The sequence below is a fragment of the Rhinolophus sinicus genome, chromosome 15 (genome assembly GCF_057876585.1).
Source record: "Rhinolophus sinicus isolate RSI-liver-muscle chromosome 15, RSI-T2T, whole genome shotgun sequence".
Taxonomy (NCBI): Eukaryota; Metazoa; Chordata; class Mammalia; order Chiroptera; family Rhinolophidae; genus Rhinolophus; species Rhinolophus sinicus.
This window is the reverse complement of record NC_142515.1, coordinates 85248996-85270704: the sequence shown is the minus strand read 5'-3', so window position 1 is coordinate 85270704 and position 21709 is coordinate 85248996. Positions and strand designations below refer to the sequence as shown.

The 21709-nt window shown below is 52.8% G+C and overlaps 1 protein-coding gene across 6 annotated transcripts in view; it reads right to left on the bottom strand.

Annotated features, from left to right (window-relative positions):
* BRD4 (bromodomain containing 4) overlaps positions 1 to 21709 on the bottom strand; it is a 76943-nt gene that overhangs the window by 22396 nt on the left and 32838 nt on the right. For all 6 annotated transcript variants that reach the window (XM_074338025.2, XM_074338022.2, XM_088792410.1 and 3 more), the window contains 6 exons: positions 10175 to 10493; positions 6384 to 6521; positions 4947 to 5082; positions 3294 to 3583; positions 2296 to 2658; positions 1402 to 1530 (listed from right to left, as the gene is read on the bottom strand). In XM_074338025.2, coding sequence (XP_074194126.2) covers positions 1402 to 1530; positions 2296 to 2658; positions 3294 to 3583; positions 4947 to 5082; positions 6384 to 6521; positions 10175 to 10459 — 1341 coding nt within the window. In that variant the 5' untranslated portion in view covers positions 10460 to 10493. The remainder of the gene's footprint in view (positions 1 to 1401; positions 1531 to 2295; positions 2659 to 3293; positions 3584 to 4946; positions 5083 to 6383; positions 6522 to 10174; positions 10494 to 21709) is intronic.

Sequence of the window (21709 nt, the reverse complement as noted above, 5' to 3'; positions counted from 1 at the left end):
AATAAAACTAAAACAAACAGTAGAAATGAAAAACCTTCAAGTCTGAGTGTGCCTTTAAGTGATAGCCAGGCCCATCCACAGTAGTAAGAAGGTTTTCTTCTACCCCGAGATCAGGACACATCCTCTGAACAAAAGGCAGCCCCTGAGCAGGACAGGGGCCAGTGAAAGACCAGGAGAGACAGAGCCAGTAGGTGGTAGGAGATACTATGGTGGTGAGTGTGGGACAACACGCAGAGCTACTAGAGCCAGGAGGCAGGTGAGCAGCAGGGCTCAGGTGACCTGCCTCGAGGGGATCCACAAGTCGCCAAAGGCTTTTTGTAAGTCCTGACTTCTGCCCTGAAAGTACTTCATAAATGGCTGGGGAAGCCAGGCGTGAAGTCCCGCCCAGCCATCAGGTGGGGGTTGGCCTTGGGATGTGCAGACTAACCTGAGTTCCAGCCAGACTGCCCGCACCTTTTGACGGCAAGGAATTGGTACGTTTTATATATTTAAATTATATATATATATATATATATATATATATATATATATATATATATATATATGTGTGTGTGTGTGTGTATATATATATGTGTGTGTGTGTGTATATATATATATACATATACACACACACACACACACACACACATATATATATATATATAATTTTAAAGATTAAAAAAAAGGCAGATTATAACAGTACTAAATATTGGCTTTATTCTCCATAATTTTTAACTCCTGATCTTTCTAGGCAAAGATTAACTGTTAATATTGGGTATATGTATTTTCCTTAAAAAAAAAAAAAAAAAAGAATGTGGAGTTAATTCACACATTTATGCTGTAATTTGCCCCTCCCTTCCTCCCATGTGCCCTCTATAGTGTGTACCACCCGGTTCCACTTGAAAAGGCCATGGATCCCATCTGATAGGGAATCATGGCCCCATGATAGAACATCTAGATGCGGCTGCCCTGCAGCTGGAAGGCTTCAGGGCTCTGGTGAAGAAATGCCCACAGTCGAGCAGTTACTTTAGCTCACAACTGTGACAAAGTGTCTACCTGGCAAGAGTGTCCCCCGCCGACTTGAGACAGGTCTGTTTTGGAGAAGAGATTGGGCCATGCACAGCACACGCGCTCTTCCGGCCAAGGGCAACAGAATGCAGGTGGGGGGGAGGGGGCTTTCAGTGGGACACCCCAAAACAAAATGCCCAAGACCAAAACCAACCCCCCTGCTTTAATTATAACAAAACAATCCCAATGTGAAATGTCTGAGTTATCTTCCTGAGTCCACTCTTCCAAAGCAACGTGGCATTACGCCAAAGCAAATAACAGAGATACAATCTGCCAAGGCCTAGAGGCCTGGCCTGCCCAGAAGCCCAGCCTGCTCGGTCGCAGGCCATCACACCCCGTTTCCCAGAGCCTCACCTGGAGCTTGCGGGCCATGGCCACCACCTCATGGTCGGGAGGGTTGTACTTGTAGCAGTTGGAGAACATCAACCGGACATCAGCACCAAATTCCTGAGCATCGCGGTACTCACGAGCCTCCAGTTTCGACTGGAAAAACAAGACAGGCTGTGTCTGCATGTGCCAGCAGGGGGCGGCAGCAGGGCGGCCTCCCTGCAGGAGCAAGCTGGTGTTCTCAGGGGCTCGGGCCTTAGCCCAGACCCTGGTTCTCAGCACCAGGTGGGCAAAGAGGCAGTCACCAGCAAGTCTCAGGGCTGGGACTGCCCCGCTAGGGTGCAAACCCTCCCATGGGCTCATGTGCCCGGCTAAGGGGCAAGTGGACACAGAATCCACAGAGGCAGAGCTTAAGCCAGATATGGAAAGAGGCCGGGCCCAGTTCTGACCAGGCGTACACTTGTCTTGGTGACACAGGGCAGGACACTGGTCAAAAGGAACACAGCACTGTCCTCTGCTGTGCCCGTCCCATTTTAGGGCAGGCTTACTCCACTCCCAGGAGAAAAATGCAAAAGAGCTTGAAATAAACAAAAACAAAAGGCCTCAGAATACCAGTGAAAATGCTAGCACTGCGTGTCTCCTCCGAGAGAAGACATGAAGTCCCTCCCCATGAGAGCGAGCCTGGCCAAGTTACCTGGAACACGTAACCTGTGCAAGGTCCTGTGGGCACTGGGCCCCAAGGCCAAGAAGGGCTCGTCCCCAGATGCAGGGAGGGCAGCACTGCTGTCTGGGACCAAAATCACCATTGGCTGGGAGCATGTCCCTGAGCTCCCAGCAGGGGGCGCTGGGCCCCTTTGGGTTGGGGAGTCAAGAGTGGGGCTGGGGGCTGGGGCACAGTTCCCAGGAGCCTCCCCAGCCCACCTTGATTGTGCTCATGTCCATGGGGTGCTTGATGATGTCACAGTAGTCGTGCAGGCCCAGTGCCTCCACATCCACGGGCTTGTAGAAGGGCCAGGCGTAGGCGGCGTGCTTCTTGGCGAACATCTCCTTGAGGATGCCGCTGCAGCACTTGAGCTGCTCTGAGACCTTGCTGCTCTTGTCTGGCGCCGGGTGCTGTTGCGAGTCAGGCGCATCCTTCTTGGGGGGCTTCACGGGCCGGCTGCTCTCCCGCCGGGGGCCCAGCTTGGTGGTCTTGGGCTCTGGGGGCAGCGAGGGTGGCTCGTGAATGGGGTCGATGGTGGTGGGGGTGGTGGTATCCGCTTTCCTCTTAACACCCTTCTTTGTCTGCCAAGAGTACACGTGTGACAGTACGGTCAGGGGTGCGGGTGGCACAGTGGGCCCTTGGGGTCACTCCTGAGGCCAGGTCCTTCCCAGAGTCCCAACACTCCGGGGAAAAGGAGGCCCGGTCCCACTACTCTGCTCCGCTTTGGGACAAGCCCCTGCCAAGGGTAGGAGAATGTGTGCCACTGAGTATAGGAGCTGCTCACCAGAGGCTAACGAAACCTCCTGAAGCAGCTTCCTACTCAATGCCAGGGGCCCCCCAGAGCAAGGCCTGCCACTTGGCCACTGCGGGAAGCACGTTTCAGAGGCTATTTAGCCAGCCTCTGCCAACATGCATGGTCTAAATCAGAAATTGGAGGGGCCAGCAAGCCCCAGGAAGAGTGACTCCATTACGGGGTCTTTGGGTCAACAGAAGGGCATCAGCTTCTGGGATGTACTGACTCAAACACAGCGAGATCCCCGTGATACCCACCAGTGCCCCAGGAACCAGACAGGCTTTGCATGAAGCACTGGCAAGGATGGGTGGGTGACTGTCTCCTGCAAACCTCGCTGTTGTGGCCGGGGGTTGTGTGTGCGCGAGGTGGCAAGAGCTCGTCAGTGATCAGGCTGGCCCACACACATGTGTGCATAGCACTCACCTTCACAGGCTGCGGGGTGGCCGCAATGATGGGCGGGTGGCTCTGCACGGGCTGGGGGGCTGGCGTGGGTGGGGGTGGTGGCTGGGGGGGCACCGGCGGGGGCGTCTGCAGTGGTTGGGGAGGCACCACTGTCACGACGGAGGTCTGGACGATGAGGTCTGGGGTGACGGCAGGGAAGGGGTGAGGTGTGGTCTGCACAGGCGGTGGGTTCTGCTGAGAGGTCTGGGTCTGCGGAGGAGTCGATGCTTGCGTTGTGTTTGGTACCGTCGAGACGCCAGGTTTTGCTGTCCCTACCAATCATCAAAGTGACATGTGGTTAGATGCCGAGCCTGACACATACAGGCTGACCTTGTGGGGACACTGCCACGTGTGGCAAGCACACATCTGCGTGGACATGGCACACAGTATCACTGTAACTATCTGCCTAAGAGCCAGAACTGCTCGAACACCCTGGACCTTGGCCAAGTCTGCCCAATTGCCCCGGGGCTCTGACAGCAGCGGCACGTAGCATGCTGCACTGCCCGGTGGGTCCTGGCTGCAAGTCCCCAGCTGGGCACACAGACCCCTCATGAACATGAAGGCCCAGGCCAAAGAATAGGAAGTACATGCCCAGAGTCAGCACCAGGGCTGTGGCCGGGGGAATGTTCCTCGGAGCTTCGGGCAGTGCTGTCCTCATTCCCAAAAGCACCGCCTCTGAGCAAGCATTCCTGGCAGGGGCCCGGCATCAGTAGCTATAGCCAAGGCTTCTGGAAACCGGCAAACCCCATCTCCCTGAGCCAGGGGGGAGGCCGGCTGGCTGATGCCTCCCTGCAGCTGTGCAGAGGCGCCCGGACATACAAGGCCCCATGTCTGCCCCACATGCAGACCAAACCCCTGAGCCCGGGGAGGGGGTGGGGGGCGGGGTCCTTGGCTGGGCGCCTCTCAGCAGGTTCTGTGGAGACCAGCTCTCCTTGGTCAGCCCTCAGCACTGCAGGGCAGCTGACTCCTTATGCTCCTGTGAAGCCATCGCTTCTGAGCAGGGTGGGGAGCCAGGTGAAAGCCAGCTCCTAAGAGAAGCACACAGCACAGCCACCTTCTCAGTGCCACCATTCTGCAGCACAGCCGTGGACGGCAAGATGCAGAAGGCAGGAGTGGGTGCTGACATAGACCATAGACGAGGCAGGCTCGACTTCAGAAGACTTGGCACCAAAAAGCAGGCATGGCTCCAACACAAACACATTAAGATCATTCAGATAACAAGCCTCGAGGCTCTAGGAGAGGGGTATTAGTTAAAATTGCCTTTGGTCAGGTTCATCTCTCTAAAATGGAAAAGCAGAGACTATGTATGGCACTGGCAGGGGTGAAGAATTCAAATAACTTAAAAATGCTTTGAAAAGGTTACACTTTCTCCTTAACTGAAGTTTATCAAAAAAAGGCAGGGCTGTTATTTCTACTTTGGGAGAGCCTCACATGGTCATGGGACCCTCTGGGGCAGATCCACCACTGAACCTGGCCCAGGTGTATCTAACTAGCAACATGCCAGCCAGTGTGTAATGCAGCCATCTTGCCACCACTCAGTCCTCCACTGGGGGTGCAGAAGGGCAAAGACTGGGGAGAAATAAAGCCATTTCCTCACTCTTTCAGTGCGAGATAAACAGTGCTGGGGTCCCCTACCTGCTTCTTTCCTCCCACGTCCTCTTCCTTTCGCCTGGACTATCATGATTTCCGTTTCTTCTGTGGGCAGTTCATTGATTTTTTGCAAGAAGAGCTTCTCCAGAGCTTCTGCCATTAGAACTATGTCATCTCCAGGCTGGAAGAGAAGACACGTGGGGCAAGGGTCAGAAAGCCCTCCTACTTTTCTAGACAGCGCAAGAGCCACCCACCCACCCCTGGCCCAAAGTGTGAAGCATCATCCTCAGGGTCCCTGAGCTGAACCCCAAAAGGCCACAGCACAGCCCCACCAGCAGGCATCACAGAGCTGCATGTGCCTGCAGGGCTGCTGAGGCAGCACCGCCCTCTCCAGCCTTTAAGCTCTGGCCTGAGAAACAATCCTCATGCCGTAAGCATCTAACCATGTGCCAATCACAGACAGGCACCCTCCCTTCCGTTAGGGCCTCATTTGACACAATTCAGCTTCACTAGATATCCTTGAATGACACAGGATTTACTGCCATAGATACATTAGCAGGACTCCACCACGTTCCCCAGTGTGTCCCCATGGCAGCTCACGGGGTGTGGGGCAATGTCCAACTCACACTGCCTTATGGGCCCCACTGTCCCATTATCTATAACATACTGTTCCCCACTCGGCTCAAAAATGAGAACCTTGTCTGTGCACATTTCACTTAAACGTAGTGGTGAGAGCTGAGACTTTTAAAAATGTGGTAAACTTCAAGAAACTCACCTACCCATCTCTTCTGGGCAATTTTACCCACTACACCAGCAGAGGTCAAAAGCTGAGTTCTGTATAGGGTCTCCCTCCAGGGCCGTTCTATTTGAAAGGGTTGGTTTTAATCACATCTGTGGTCTGAACTGTAAATAAATGATCCGGCTTCATGGCATAGCCGAGCCGAAAGGTTTGGCTACGGGGTTAAGAAGTGATCTTCAGGTCTATGTGTTAACAGCAAGCGACACTCGATGCCATGGCCCGAGGTGACAATAGTCATGTTCACAGCTCCAGATGTGCTGGGCCCCAGTGCCCCCTCTCACATCAAGGGTTCTGAGTCCACCCTTGAACAACTACAGTTTAGTAGCCTTCTTCCCGACAATTTACATCATCTAAACGGGCATTTTAATGAGTTGGCACTGTCTGTCTCACACCTTCTCTACTAGACATGCTCAAGAACCAAACTCCCAAGGGCATCAGAAGCACATGCTTCAAGCTGACAAGGATGGTTTGGACACAGAACACGGCAGCAGCTCTCTCCCAGCAAAAGAGACCAGCAGTCACAGGCAAGACCACGGGTTTTACTACCCCTGCCTCTACGGGTCTCCTCTGCACGACTCCACTCCCGCCCATTCCAGCGCCCGGCCCCTGGGTTCTAGACATGCCTGCCTCTCCCTCCTCCTCCCCTTCACAAGGGCAGCTGGACACTGGCCCCCACATCTCACCTTATTGTAGATGTAACAATTTGTAAACATAGTGTTGAAGTCCTGGATACATTCCTGAGCATTCCAGTAATAGTTGTTTTCCAAGCGCTTCTTTATTGTTCCCATATCCATAGGCGTTTTAATGATCTTATAGTAATCCTGGAGAGCAGAGAGAGAGAGAGAGAGCAAAGGCCGACGTCACCTCTCTGGCCACATGGCTCTCGTAGGTGGGCCTGCGGATCTCTTTCAAGAGCCCTAAGCTCTTCCACAGCATCAGTGAGCAATCTCGAGGGAATCCCAAGATAAAGTGGACCAGGGAAGGATATTCCAATACTGTGTGGAAAACATGCAAGTTTGCCAACTGCCCCGTCTGCAAATAGGCTGTCTTTACTGAGATCTAGGTTTTCCTATTTTTTTGATGCTAATATATCCTTCCATTTTAAATAAATAATAGGGAGAACAGACAGCCTTTAAAAAGCAATTCTTTTCTAGTAAAACCACCAGTGGCAGGTTCTACTTTCTCCCCACCATCTGAAATTGTACTCATCCATAAAATGCAAACTACAGTGCTCTTAACAAGGTTGCCAGTTTGATCCTCACATGGGCCACTGTGAGCTGCTCCCTCCACACTAGGTTGAAACAATTACTTGACTTGGGGCTGATGGGTCCTAGAAAAACACACTTAAATAAATAAAAGTTAAACAAAAAGAAAAGCAAACTATAGAACCAGCAGTTGAGCCCACCCCCAACAACTAGAAGGACGCCTTGCTTTCCGTCACACTGAAGAACCATGGAGCAGAATTCCACTTTCAGTCAAGTTCATCGGACTTCCACTTCTTTTACTTGCGCAGGCTACCACTATGGAACAAACAACCAGAAACCAACCACCAACCAAGTTAATCGCCAAATGAGGACTCTGCACAGCTTTCACAAGCCTCAAGTGAAAAAAACAGAAACAAAATAGCAACAGACCCACACCTCGGATGTTACTGTTACACAGAAGGAGCCAGATGGCAGGCATCCATGTCCTAAAGCCCTTCGGATCAAACACCAGCGCCACAACTTTTCCCTAAATCTGCAATACTAAATAACCAGAGGTTTATTCTTAAAAATAAGCACAGGGGAGTCGGGGGATGGATCGGGCAGCACCTGGGCTTCCAGGTGGAAGGCTCACAGAGGGCCCAGCAGGCAGCCCGCCAGCGCACCCTCCCCCAGAACTAGGTTTGGGGGGGAATCAGAACCACATCCAGTGGAAGCCTGATGGCAGGCGGCAGGCCCCTCTGTTAGCAAGTGCTGAGGTCCTGCCTAGGAGCAGTGGTGTGCAGTACTGGACAGGAGAGCCGGGGGTGTGAAGTTCTAAGTTGCTCGGACACCCGAAAGCAAGGAACGAAAGCCACTGGCTTCCATGGAAGGGCGGGCACAGATCCCAGCCCGAGGCACACTGGCCAGCAGGCTGCAAGGAGAGACTGGACTAGCCTTTCTACATTGTCTCATGCTTTGACCACGTCTCCCCAGAGAACCAAGTCCAAATATAACTGCCTCACTGGAAATTTAGATTTTCTTTTATGGCCAAAGGTCTCAGAATGGTGTCATGGTGTGTCAAGGGGCTCAAAGGCCAACAGGACAGTGGCTGAGGATGGAGGGGGTGAGATGAAGACAAAAGGGAGGCGGTAGGGGAAGGGCCTGACAAGGGGGGCAGTAGGGTTAGTGGCACGACAGTCCAACCACACACAGGTACTGAATTTGAAAGAAGCAGACATTCTAATGGACCGTCCAGCAGGGACAAGGGGCCAAAATGCAGGTAAAGATCTGGAAGACATCAGAAAACAGAAAAAGGAGCCCTTTTTTGGCTGGCCCTATTCACATCTCCTGCGGTGGGGGTGGTCCCTGAGAAACGGGGCTTTAGCACGACACTGCTCCCACCCCGCCAGCCCCTGCACCCCTGGCCTGCTCCTCCTGATCCCCACCCTCTCGGAAGATACCAGATCAGGGCCGCCGCTGTTGATCAGTCTCTTTCCTACATCAGAGATGCTGAGGGTGATGTCAACTCACAAGGACAGGGGTTCACACTGTGCCCCTGGGGAGCCTCCACTTCAGAGAAGCACTCGGCCTCCCAAAGCCCTCGGCCTAACAGACCTCCCTCCCTTGCGTCTGTCCCACTGGCTGGGAAGCTGCCTTCTGGAGATCTCGGGTCCCCCCACGCCCCTTTCTCCTTTGCCTCACCTTCTCGGCTCTTCCCCAACCCCTCCTCCATTCTGGCCCTGTCGCACTTCCCTTCAAAGCCAAATTTCTTGAAATGATGGCTTCGCGTCCTCACCTTCTCATTCACACCGTCGAGAATCTGGTTTCTACTTCTGCGTCCCATCTTCCTAAGGTCACCAATGCCCTCCTGAAGGCCAACAGGAGGGTCAGGTCGGAATCCTCATCTTTGGCCTCCCGGGAGCCTCCACTACGGAGACACAGGAGGCTGCACTCTGATGGCAGGCTCCCGCCTCCCTCCCACGAGCTAAAAGCCAAGGGCCCTCCTGATTCCCGCCCCCAGCTGCGTCTCCCTGTTCTTTGCATTTGCTCTGGGAAGGTCATCCTCACCTGTGGGCTGCGCATGACCGGCTCAGCCAGAGACCAGTGTAGCAAGCTCTCCGAGGAGAGCCTCCCTCCAAGTGACAGGCTGGCTGACCCTACTCCCTGTCACGGCCAGTGACGAGGGGCTTCTGAAACCCAGATGTGCGGGACCCTCTTTGGCCTCTACCCCCTTTCCTGAGCCGGTTCATGACCCCGACCTGCAGTGTCCCCTTCCTGCCTCTTCCCTTCCGAGTGCACATGACACACATTTAGCAGACACAGTACTGAACAGCTGTCACAGACACAGTGACCTTCAAGTCAGGAGGGTCACACCGGTGCGTTCATCCTTCTTGAAACTGGGTGCCTGGCTGAGGCTCCTACAGCTGTGCACACAAACCCCCACTTGGGCTAATTCCAATCCCTTGCCCAGGGGGTGGGGGTGTAGGGGTGGGACTAGGCCAACAGCAGAGGGCAACTTAAGACAATCAGTCCTTGGTGCTTTAAAGAAAAGAAAAAACATTTATCCCGTTTATTCCCCAATGTTGCGTTAGGGATACAAGTTGAATTTCCAGAATCATTTGCTACGGCTGTGGGCAAACGGAAACCTCTAGAGAGAAAAGAGGCGCGGGGGTACAAAAGAACAAGAGCCAGTGCAAGACGGCCAGGATGGGGCGGGCAGACGTGAGGGAGTGTGCAGAGGCAGCCGGGCAAAGCTGCACCCACACCCGCTCCAGCCAGGCAGCCTCCAGAAGCGCGCTCCCTGGGAGGTAATCTACCACCTTTCCTGCGCCGCACTCTGGCCGACGCCGGCGCCAGTGCCAGTGCCAGAAGAGTGTTCTCGCAGCAAGCCAGCAAGGCAGCCCCCTCCCAACTGCGTCTCTCTCTCCTAGGCCAGCTGACTGCACCTGAGAAGGGGGGCAGGGGCAGATCCCTCATGCCCCCCCTTCAGCTCCCCATGGAATGGAAGGAAAACTTTAAGTATTCCTTCACCCTGTTTCAACCGCTCTCTGCACCATTATTTCCTGTGACCCCAAGCTCTAAGAAGCCAGTGAGCACGTCCTCTGACCTCCCCCATCTCCTCATCAGGACTGCCCAAACCACTCAGTCCGCGCGCTGCAGGTCCTGGAGTCCAGAGCTGGGCCCCTGCTTTCCCAGCTCAATGTGTGTCTCCCTGCCTGAGTCTGCACCCCGCCCGGAGCAGCGCAGGAGACCGGCACGACTCAGCCCAGGGCTCTGCCCCAGCTACTCACAGGGAGGTTGAGCTTGACGGCATCCACAGGCTGCTGGAAAGGCCATGCGAACTGGTGTTTCCATAGTGTCTTGAGCACCACTTTGAGCAGATATTGCAGTTGGTTGGTCTGCCTCTTGGGCTTGTTGGGGTTTGAGGTCTCCGGGGGCGGGGGATTGGTGCTGGCTGCGTTGGCTTGCTGGGGTTGCGCCTGGGCCTGCGTTGTAGACATTTGGGTAGTTTCTAGTCCATCCCCCATTACGGGCAGATTTCTCAATCTTGTCCCAGGGCCGCTCTCCGCAGACATTCTACTGATCCCATCACATTCTTCACCGGGCACTCTATAAGGGAAGAGAAAAGCTACCGTCAGAGACCAGGCAGCAGAGAGGCGCCAACGTAATGACTTGCCCATCCCCCCTCCCCCCTCCCCCCTCCGGCTGGGGCCTCCAAGGACTGAGCTCCTCTGACAGACTGGTCAGGTCAGCCAAGGAGCTACTCCGCGCACTGACTAAAAGGGCCCCAGGTCTACTCTCCTCAAAAACTCGTCACCCAGCAGCAGAAGGATGAGGTACCAGTGGAGAGAGACGGCACGGAAGCAAGACAAACAGAAGTACGGAGCTCACGGGGAAGGAGGCACAATGAGCCACAAACCAGGTTCTCACAGTATCTGAGAGGTTTTAGCAGACACTGCCTGTGTGTGAGAAAGGACGGTCTGCAAGGTCCAAATACGTCATTTACATTTTATAGTTTGCACGTGTGGCTCACGAACCATAGACCCAAGTCAGTAGTCTGGTAGCCGGGGCCAGGCAGGGCAGAGCGGACGGTGGGCCTGCCCGCCTTGGAGGGCCCCCGTCGACGGCAGTGCTCCAGGCAGAGCCTCACGGTTACCCAAAACAGCTTCTGGCAACTTAAATAATACATATTTGCTAATTAAAGAAATCCCACAAGGAAATTGCTGATAACACAATAATGAATGCATACTCAACCTACTGTTTTAACTAGCTTTTCAAAGTTTACTTATAGAGGTACAGAGGACCCCCCGTGACCTGTGTGGGAGGAGGTGAGAACCCCACTCAGTGCCTGTCTGAGCACCCTGTACTGTATACTCCTCTCGCCCACCGACCCCTACTTCAGGCCACACCAAACTCTGCCAACAGCACCCCGATAAGGGCAACCTTATGCACCTGTGCGGTTATTCCGAAGGTCAGGGGTACAAGTTTCTATTGCCAAACTGCCCTCCAGAAACACAAACCCACCCCATCCTTGAGTGCTGAGAGTTCCCACACACTATTAATAAGAATAAACATCTGCTCAAACGTGTGCTGACCATTTAAATTCCTTTTGTGCACTATTTTTCTGACACTCTTCTACTGGCAAGAAAAAGCAATGATCAGCTTTAAACCCAGTGCCCAGAGTAAGACAGACTGTTGGCCAGGAGCTGCCTGCATCAGAGGGGCATCTGCATAATAAACCCAGAAGCCAGTGGGGTAAGAGTACCTCTCTGGCTGAGGAAGTCTGGCAAGGGCTTAGGAAAAAGGTCCGATTTTAGGACCACAGGACTCTGGTTGGCAGAGGGGACAAGGCAAGGACAGGGCAAGCTGGCTGGCTCTGTTCATGGCCTTCTTTCTTGAACATTCTTAGCACATGCCAGGCACGCTAGCTACTGATGAATTACTTTATAATTCAGTCCAAGTGTAATTTAAGCCAAGGTTCCCACATAGGTTTTTATAAATGCAGTTCTGGCAAATCATCAAATCTTAAAAGCACCGGGCGAGAGCGTGCTATGTAAAAGCAACTGAGTGGTAAGTCTGTCATGTGTGGGGGGGAGCTGTGGAGAGCTGGACCTCCTGGGGCAGGCAGGCTGATTGCCTCACACGTGGGTCCTGGCCACACGTCCCCAACACAACACTGGCGTCCTGGCTGCAGGATGAGCCCGAGGGCTGACAAAACTGACATGGCCAGACAGACAGCTTTCCTTCCATGGCGCTCTGGCCAACCACTGGGACAGCTATCGACTGGCTAGAGAACAAGAAGAGAGCATGGTGCTCCAAGGAGGAGGCCACCACTGGGGGGGGACCAGTGTGGAAGCATCCAACGCCACCGTGCGCCAGACTTGGAATCTTCCAGATTCAGTCTGGGAACTGAATCCATGGTTTGCTTCAAGAGGAAGGACTGTTTTTTTGTTTTTTTTTTATCCTTTTTCACCAAATAGATAAAAGAGATTAAGAGTACTTCTTGCCTATTCAGAGATGATATGCCAATCACTTAAAAAAATTCTGAATAATTCACTAACCCTTCAGTGCACAGAAGAGGACAACACTGAGGAGAGAAACACACCTGTGCCACATGCATGGAAACACCCAGGACGCAGGAGGGAGGATGGACCACAGCACGAGTCAGGTGTCTAGAGGTGGTCTTGCAACCCACGCTGAACTGAACTATTTAATGAGGTCCAACTGCGTCTAAGACACCAGGTGAGAATTTACAGTCATGCCCTCCCAGGGGACTCCAGAGCCTCAAATGGCTCCTGTGGTGACCTCTACGACAAGTGTACTCTACCGAACACCCACCAGGCAGAACACTTATAGGAAGGGGACGAGGGAGGGCTTTATGGGTGCCAACCTGCTTCCTGGTACCTCCTGTACACATGGTGCTGGAGACGGGGAAGGGGCAGCCAGAGCTGGCAGGAGAACGTGATGGCGAGTAGAGCTGGAGAACAGCTGGACAGCAGCCTGTGGGCAGCACCCCTAAGCTGAGCGCAGCATGCCGGGAGTGCAGGGCCACAGAGGGCTTTCCCCCAAGACACTGCATTTGACAGCTGGCCTGGTGGGACATGGCGACAACACAGCAAGCTCGCGGGAACACAGTGGACTCCAAAAGTTTCCAAAAGCAGATATGACTGAGTAGGCCTGCTCCAGGCCCTGGGGATGGATACAAGGCACTTCCCGTCTCCCATCGGGATACCTGTGGTATGAGTGTGGCCAGAGCTAATGGCCACTTGTGGTCCAGGAAAGCAGTGCCTGTGGCATGAATCAAGACCGGGCATGGAGACAGAGGTGCACGGGTGGGAGGGGGGCACGTGAGGTGCGCTTGATTGAGAGCGTGGCAAGGACAGGTGGGCCCTGAGCCCAGAGACTTGAGTAAAGGCACCCCCATGGAAGCAGGAAGGCGGCCACCTATAGATCCAGGAAGGAGAAGCATCCCAAGGCTGGGGTAAGAGGTGGAATCATCAGGAAGAGCTTGCTCACAGAAGAGAGCACATGGACGAGAAACCGGGCTCAGCTGAATCTGGCTGAGAACACACACTGGTGACCAAGGTGCAGGGGGCACGGTGGGTAGCCTGAGGAGGGGACAGGAGGAGGCAGCACCCTGGCAGCTGCACTGGCCGTGCATGGAGGCCCGCAGACCAAAGGCGCGCCTTCATCCTGAGGGGAGTGGCAAGGAGCAGAGAAGGGGATTTCTCTAAGTTCTCCGATTTAGTTGCTCAAGAGTGGGACCTCAACCTCAGAGAAGCAGGGTCTACAGCCATCTGCAGAGCCCCTTTTCAGGGCTCAGGTTAGGCTGTGGGACGGTTCCCACACTATTACATTATCTGGACAGAACTTTGAACAGTGTTGTTTTATTCTCATGGTATTTAATTTTACTGATATCCATGTGTGGCTTCTGATTTCGTTTTCTTTCAAAATAAAGGTACTATAATAAAACAGTCAACTGATTTAAAATCATACACAACAACCCACAGTTAAGAATACAAATATCAAGACAAGACAGGGGTGAAGCGGGAATGGTGAGGGCACCCCAGCCTCCAGGAGAGCCGTGGGGCAAGTGGGAGGTCTGTCCATGTGTAAAGGGCCTCTGGCTTGTGGCCTCACTCTGTGACTCTCTCTGGAGAGGAACCAGCCAAGACTGACTGCAGATGGAGAAGCCAGTAGGCCAGGAGAACATGCAGGAAACTTCTGGAAAAGGGAGGACGGAGCGATGTTCACAGGATGGCAGAGACTGACATGGGTAGGTAAGCAAATGGAGGTAATTATTTATTGGGCAACTACAGAAACTGGAGGTGGAGCCCGTGAGATAGGAGACTGGTGAGTGACGCGGATAACGAGCCAGTCGGCCAGGAAGCAGCCTTTAGTCCAATGGCTGCCAAAGGCCGAGAGACGTACAGGTCACCTTGGGTGTGTGTTCTGACAGAAGGTCGGCCTCACACTTAGAGAAAGAAGCATGGCAGTGAAGTAGATGCCTGCAGTCAGCTGTGAGAGGGTTTCTGTGCAATAGGACCCATGTGCCCCAGAGGACCAAAGGGACAAACGGCCTTGTCATGAAGGGAGGCCTGGATGTGCTTGAGAAGCAAGCCTGGGAGGGTAGCATTAAGTAAGTTTAGTTTCCACCATTAGATTTCCTCTGGAAAGAAGCTCGGGAATCACACAGCCAATCACATACCCAGTGAACCCTGGCAGGCAAGGGGCAGGGACAGCCCCACTCTGGGTTCCGGGCTCAGGGCTGTGGAGTCCTGTCAGCCACAAGGACACCAGGTCCCTGCCAAATCCCACCAGGAGGAAGCAGCCCTATACATTTTCCATTAAGCAATGACATTCAAGAAATCTCCCAGCCATGTCCCTAAGGCAAGATGCAGTCGTCAAGGTAACTGACTTCTGAAGCCTGGGGCTGGGCTATGTCTTCTCTCTCCAAAAGGACTGTCTGTGAAGCCAAGGGACGGAGGGCTCTGGCCCGAACCACTTTTCTTCACCTTGAAGCTGGGCTCAGATGGGCCGCTGAGGACAAAGGTTTTCTGTTCACAAAACGAAGGGAGCTTTTTCTACAGAAAACCTGACCCTCTAACTCTGCCTTGTCTCTGTGGCTTTAAACCACCACCTCCAGCACGAAAGCCAAAACCTCATTCCATTTCTAGCCAGCCGGTTCACATTTGACATATGGTAACCTCTACATCTTCAAAACACATGAGATTGCTTCTGGCCTCAGCCCCACTTTAAAGATGAAGAAACTGAGGCACAGAGAAGTAATTTACTCAGGATGTGGAAAGATCAGGCCTAACCAGCCAGGGTGGCCCAGAATTTTACACAATTCCTGGGGAGTTTCAGCTGGTCTCTGAACCAAGGAAGTCCCCACTTGTGAGCTGAATATGTACCCCCAGGAGGGTCCAATCTTAACTGGCCACCATCTTAACGAACATAAAAAACTCAAGCACAAGACCCACACACTTGTAATGCCTGAGGTCAATTCCATAAGGAAAGAAACTACTGGAGGTTTCCAGTTCAAACATGAAGGCATGATACATGTTCGACAGATGAGATGGACTTGGGAGCCACAAGTACCTCGAAGTTTCTTTTAGGAGGCTCTGAGGACAACCAATGACAGGCGACATCCATGGCTCCACGGGAGGGATCACGATGATACACCCAGGACCCCTCAAGAGACCACGCCCTGACAACCTACCCTAAATCTTGCAGCTTGGCTCTCCCATGACTGTGGGCAAGGAAAATCCTTGGGAAACTTTAAGAAGCCATTAATTTGGACTGCAGCAAACATGAGGGAAACTAATGAATGCAGTCTGCTGCGGGCCAAAGCAGAGGCGCGCCGGCGGACCGCTAATGAGGCCCAAGACGACTTTTCTGCGGCAGACCCAATAGGCCACAGCCTTGGGTGAATTCTTCCCACAGTGGCCGCCCCTACAATCAACACTTTAAACAACACGGGGCCAAATGGGTCCCTTCCTTGTCACCTTCAGGCCTTTCATTTCCTGCACCTGGTGCTTCCCCGAGCTGTGTGTGGCTCTGAAGCTCGGCCATGGACACACATCTGGGAGCCTGAGGACAGAGCCATCTTTTATTTCACTGCCGTTCTCCCAGCATACAGCAGGTGCTCAGTGAATGACGCAGGGAGAGAAGGCACCCTACAGTGACCCCACGTGACTGTCATCCTGGGGCGTCCAGCTCAATCTAAAAGCTCTGGAGGAGGAATGCAGCTCCTTCTCACAGGGAAAATGTGGTAACTGGCCAGACCTTCACTTACGCAGCCAGTGCATTCCACCTGAGCTCCACTGCAGGTCTGGGGACTCCGCAAGTCCACATGACATTCTTTGAGTGATTAAGCAACACCTGGGCGAGTCACGAAAAGGAGGAGGGCAGGGCTGCTCTGGCCATGGACAGGGGGTGAGCACTCCTGAGGGTGAGGCAGAGAGGGACAGAGTGTGTGACAGAGGCACACCAATGCAGTAACACAGGCACAGGTCTGGAGACAGGAGAGACCAGTGCGTGCAAGGAGTTGAAAGGAGGGCAGGTGGGATGGCACAGTGCAGGGGCCATGTTGTTGACTGGCCAAAGTAACTCTCCAGACAATTCACTAAAAGAGCAGCTTATTCGGTAAAGAAAAAAACCCTCCAGGGCAGTGTGAGAATGCATTCCTCTGGCGGGGCTCCCAACCGGCCGCCCACGTCCAAAAATAAAAAAGAGCCCCTTCCCCAGATGGCCTCTATATAAATGGATCCCTACCCCGAAAGTTTCAACAGGAAGTCAGGACTAGGGAGTTAACAAGGGGCCGAGCTCTGCCCACAGTCCTCCCAGCTCCATGGTTAGTCATCTTCAGATGCCAGTTCACTTTAAGCAATTGATATGCTAAGGATGCTGGGAAGCACAGAAGTTCGGCCATCTCTGGGTTAATGAGAATACAATTCTTTCCCTAAGTTGACAGACCTCCCAATTAAGCATCCCTGCTTTCAAGGATACTGCCTGCTATCATCCCAACTCATCTAAGCGACCTGAAAACATTTTAAGGAGACTTTATGTAGTAGACAACAGAACTGTAATGTTTTTCACATTTCAAAAGAAACTATTATGTTTCCCGGCGATTAGGAGGCGAGAAAAAGACAGACATGGGCTAGGCTTGGTTCTGAGACTCTGAGGGCAAGCGAGAGAGGAACAGAGAAAGGCCATTTGCACCTGCCCAGGAACTGGCTGACGTCTGGAGATTCAGTCCCAGTTCTGCCCATTGTGAGAGGCTGAGTAAACGCAGTGGATGCGCTGTGACCAGTTACACTTTGTACTTGAAGTCCACCTGAAGTCTTGGTCTCCCAGGAGGCCCAATGAAGCCCAGCCTCACTGGGACCCTGCCTCAACTCTGTCCTGTCCATTTGCTCACCCCTGAGATCAAGTGACACAGCACGTAGACAGCAAGATGCCAGGGAAGGCGGGGCAGGTTGGCTAGAAGCTTCCTACACTTTCCTGTGAAATATGGTGACCACACTCAGCAAGCCATCACCACGTACATCTGTGCCAGGGCCTAGGAAAGCTCACCCACCGGTACCCGCTGCTTCCCTGGCTGATGCTAAGCACGTGACCTGTATCCGTTTGCTTAACCCTCACAGCGACCCTACAAGGCAGGTGGTGACACCAACATCCTTGTCTTCATCTCTACAGCAACATGGAAACAGAGTGGGTGGTGGCCTGGTTGGCCGGAGATCACCTGAGCCCGCGTCTCTCGAGTGCTGTGCTCCACAGCTGCCTCTGCTCACCGAACGCAAGGGCGGAGGCCCAGTTGATCAGCAGTGCTGTGCCTAGCAGGTCTGTAGTCTGGCCAATGGCACCCCACGTCAACATCCTGGCATTTATTAACCAGTGGGCCTACCCTCGCTGCAGAATGCCACATGGCCCTTGAGCTGGGTCTCAAGTCAGATTTCCAGGAGTGCTATTTCCAAAGAATTTCACCCTGTAAACAAATCAGAGCCAAGGTACTCTTACAGCACCTGGCATGTGTTTGCAATGTGACTCAGTCCACGTCACAGGTGAAATTTGAAGCACGCTGCCCTGTGGATGCTTTGGAGAATGGGGTCAAGGGGAAGAGAGACCAAGTGGTTATTTATGTGTCCCAAGCAATAAGGGGTCCGGTGGGGCTGTGGCCTGAATCTGTTTCATGCCAAACAAAATGCTGGCTGATGCCAGGTGACCCCAGCCCCTCGTGGAATTACGAGTTCACAGATGCGTACATCCTTCAGATCCTTCAGACAGAGAAGGCCACCCCCCACCCCACCACTGCAAGGCTCTCCTATAAACAATCACTTGGGGGAAGTGCACGATTCTACCCAGGGACAAAGAGAAGGGGATGGGGGGCCTGAGTTGGGTAAAAACCTGGCAATTTCACAACACTAGTCGAGTCAATTTGCAGCAATTATTATACTGTCCTAAGAACATCTTTCTTGGAATGTTGATGACAGAAAATGAATACCAGAAGGTGCGCTCCTTCCTGTTCCTAGAGCAGAAGCTACTTCCCATCACAGCCATGGCCTGCTTCACCGTGCGATCTGTGTCAGTCGAGAAGCACACATAGGATTCTTTTCCATCTGACTGGCTCAGGCAGCTGGTGAGAACAGTGCTCGTGTCATCAGCCAGACTGTGCTGGCTGGAGCCTTGCCAGTGGCTGTGAGCCGAGGCAGCTCTTAGAAGCCTTAATCCTGCTTCCCGAAGCCGGTACACGCCCTGACTCCCGCCTCTCAGACCTGCCAAGCAGGGCCCCGTTACCTCAGACTCAGCTCTGTAGCTTGCCTTGTACCAGGTGCCCCAGGATGAGCCAGCCTTCCTGTTAGGGGAGTACAGATGTGCTCAGGTTCTCCGTCCCCCACTGAAGGGGACCAGGCCTATAAGGACCCTGCAGCCAGACGGACTAGGAGCCAAGCCCCAACCCCATTAATCAGAATTCCAGCCCCTTTGCTTTAGAAACCATCAGCAGGCCCATTCAATTAGGGTCACTGAGAATTTCGCACCATCTTTTCCCTGTGAAAGCTGCCAGCAGCTGGAGGGCTGAGCAGCTCAGCTACAGTAAAAGGCCCCACTGTTACATGCGGGTTACCTCATGGTGCTGGTGGGTAAATCTGGGCGGATGGATGTTAATTTACAATGTTCCTGTGATCAGGACGCAGTAGAAACAAAACAAATTAAAACTTTGATGTGGACGAGATAAAAACTGCTGAGCTTAAACATATTCCAGCAGGGGCAGGCTAATTTTTCCCATAAAGGGCCAGAGAGTAAATACAGTCAGCTGTGTGAGACCAGTCTGTTGCAATACTCCAGTCTGCTGTTGCTGTATCACGAAAGCAGCCCCAACAATCCTTAGACAAACGAGTCTGGCTGTGTGCCAATAAAGCTCAGATTGGCCTGTGGTTTGCAACCTGTTCCATAGATTTCTAGACTTTGCGTCAAGGCGAGGGAAACGTATGTGACAACATAATGTTATGTTAGAAAGGCAGAATGCAAAATTATAGATGACATTAAAGATGTACAAGTGGGTGGATACATGGAACCATAAAACGAAGTGAGATATGGTGGCAGATCTGTGAATGACTACACCTATTTACAGTGAAAAACCAACCAACCAATATGTATGTAAAAACTGCCTGGCCTTTCTGCAATCCACCCCCTTTAACAAGCCCCCATTCACCTCTGCTGGTGTGGCCGGCCTGCCTGCCTCTCTCCCTGGGGAGCTGGCCTCCAGGCACGCCAAAGCAGCCTTGACCTGGCCAAGTCTCCTAATTAGAGGCTGGAAGATTACGAGAGAAACATGATGCCATTAATTCAAACTCTGCATTCCCATTGACCTGGGTCTTGGGTTGTACCTTCCATAGGTAAGAGTGACATTTTCTTCCCGTTGCCACTTTTAAAGCTATTACTCCAGCTCCTTACCTATCTTCACTTTTACACCTTTTATCTTTGTTTTTCCAAAACAGTTGGTACAGTGTATGTGGCAATGAGATTAACCTACACTATAACAAAAAATGCAATGTAATAGGACTGTTAATTCATGCAGAAAAATCCTGCTTTGCGAGGTGGATTCCAAGGTAGCCACAGAGCCAGGTCAGACTGCAGAGCTGAGGTGGGCAGGGAGGCTGGGTACTTCCTCCGCTTACATGAGGGTTTCCTGGTAGGAAGGCAACTACAGAAATGAGGAAAAAGTCTAAGAGTGAGAAATTAGAATTAGTCCACGAGGCTGACAGGCTTGGGCTGTCCTGGTATAAACCAGATGGCTCACTTGTCCTCTGGAATCCTAGTTACAACAAAAGCATAAAAACCAAGTTCACGATTCTCATGAACAAAATGTTCAAACTATTTTAAAAAGACAACTAAGGTGTTTCTAGCACACGAAACGCTGGGAAAACATGTGTCAACCTCCAAGCACGTGGTCCAGTCAAGCTGTTTGGGAATCTGGAAGGCCAAGGAGCGAGAGGTGGGCAGTGCAGATAATCGGTCACTTGCACGGCTGGTGGCTCGTACCATACAGGGGACAAACAGCCACTGCCTATGGTGGAAATGTTCCAGAATGCGGGGAGGCCTCGGCCCTCAGAAGACACATCAGCAGACACATTCAATGTCTACTTCTGCCCTGATCATCTAGCCGTGTCGGTTTGGGATGGATGCTTGGATTTAAATAACCCATCCATCCCTCAAGAACTAAGGAAGCAAAGAACTGCACAGGGACCTGCTGCTTTGTGAGAACTAATGTTCTTGTCTGCCATGAATCACCCCTCATTTCCACTGAAGTAAATGATCCCCAGAAGTGCAGCGCCCTAGCTCCTGACACTGACAGAGCCAGCCCTGGGCTGTGAGTCCCAGGGGAGCCACAGCTGCAGCCAGGCCGGCCTCTCAGACTCAGACTCTGGCGCACAGTGGAAGTTTACTGCCTGGATGGCTCGGTCAGCTTGCCTTAGCATCCACGTAGAGCAGGAGCTTTCAGCCCCTCAGAAACCAGAACAGCCACCACAGCGCACAGACACCACACTCCCATGACCCTGCAGCATTCCCGGGAACGCCTCCATGCCTTTGTATTTCAACTGTAAAAAGTTACAGATGTGGAGCTAATTCACCACATGAAGCTTCAAACCAGGCTCTAGTGTACAGAATTACTGAATAAAAATGCTCCTTCAAATGGCACCCTCCCGGGGTTTAGTATCTGGTGTGCGCGCGCGTGCTCAGGAAAGCTGGAGATGCATGCCCACGGTGCAGCTCGAGCCCACGGCCCTTCCACAGCTCTGCACACCGTTCTCTGGGATTCTGAACTCTCCCAGTCGCCACGCTAGGCATTCTCACCTGGGAGGGAACAGAACTGAGATGGTGTCCCCAGTATGCTCTCTGGGGTCCCAATGGCCTCACACCAATGGTTCCCACACCTCTGTGCGACTAAGGACCTGGGGTAAGGAAGCAGACAGAGGAAGAGTGAGAGGCTTTCTCCCAGGTAACCAGTAACACGTTCCTCCCACCCCAACTAAGCCCCTTCCCTCCGCAGGCCTGACACCCAGTGGGGGAGCAGAGGGGTGCCCAGGTGCTCACAGGCCTGAGGCTTCGTTAGCATAGGACAGGAGATGAGAAAGGGACTCCAGCTGAGAATTCACCAAGAAAATAAGAGGGCTCGAAGTTCTTCAGCAGCCCAGTAAGAGACGTAAGCAGAAGACCTGGGGGAAAGCAATAGTGGGGGCCGCTGCACAGAGAAAGCAGTCCTTTATACTCTCACCGTTATCTGCACACATCTGATAGAAATATAACCCGGCCACTCAAGC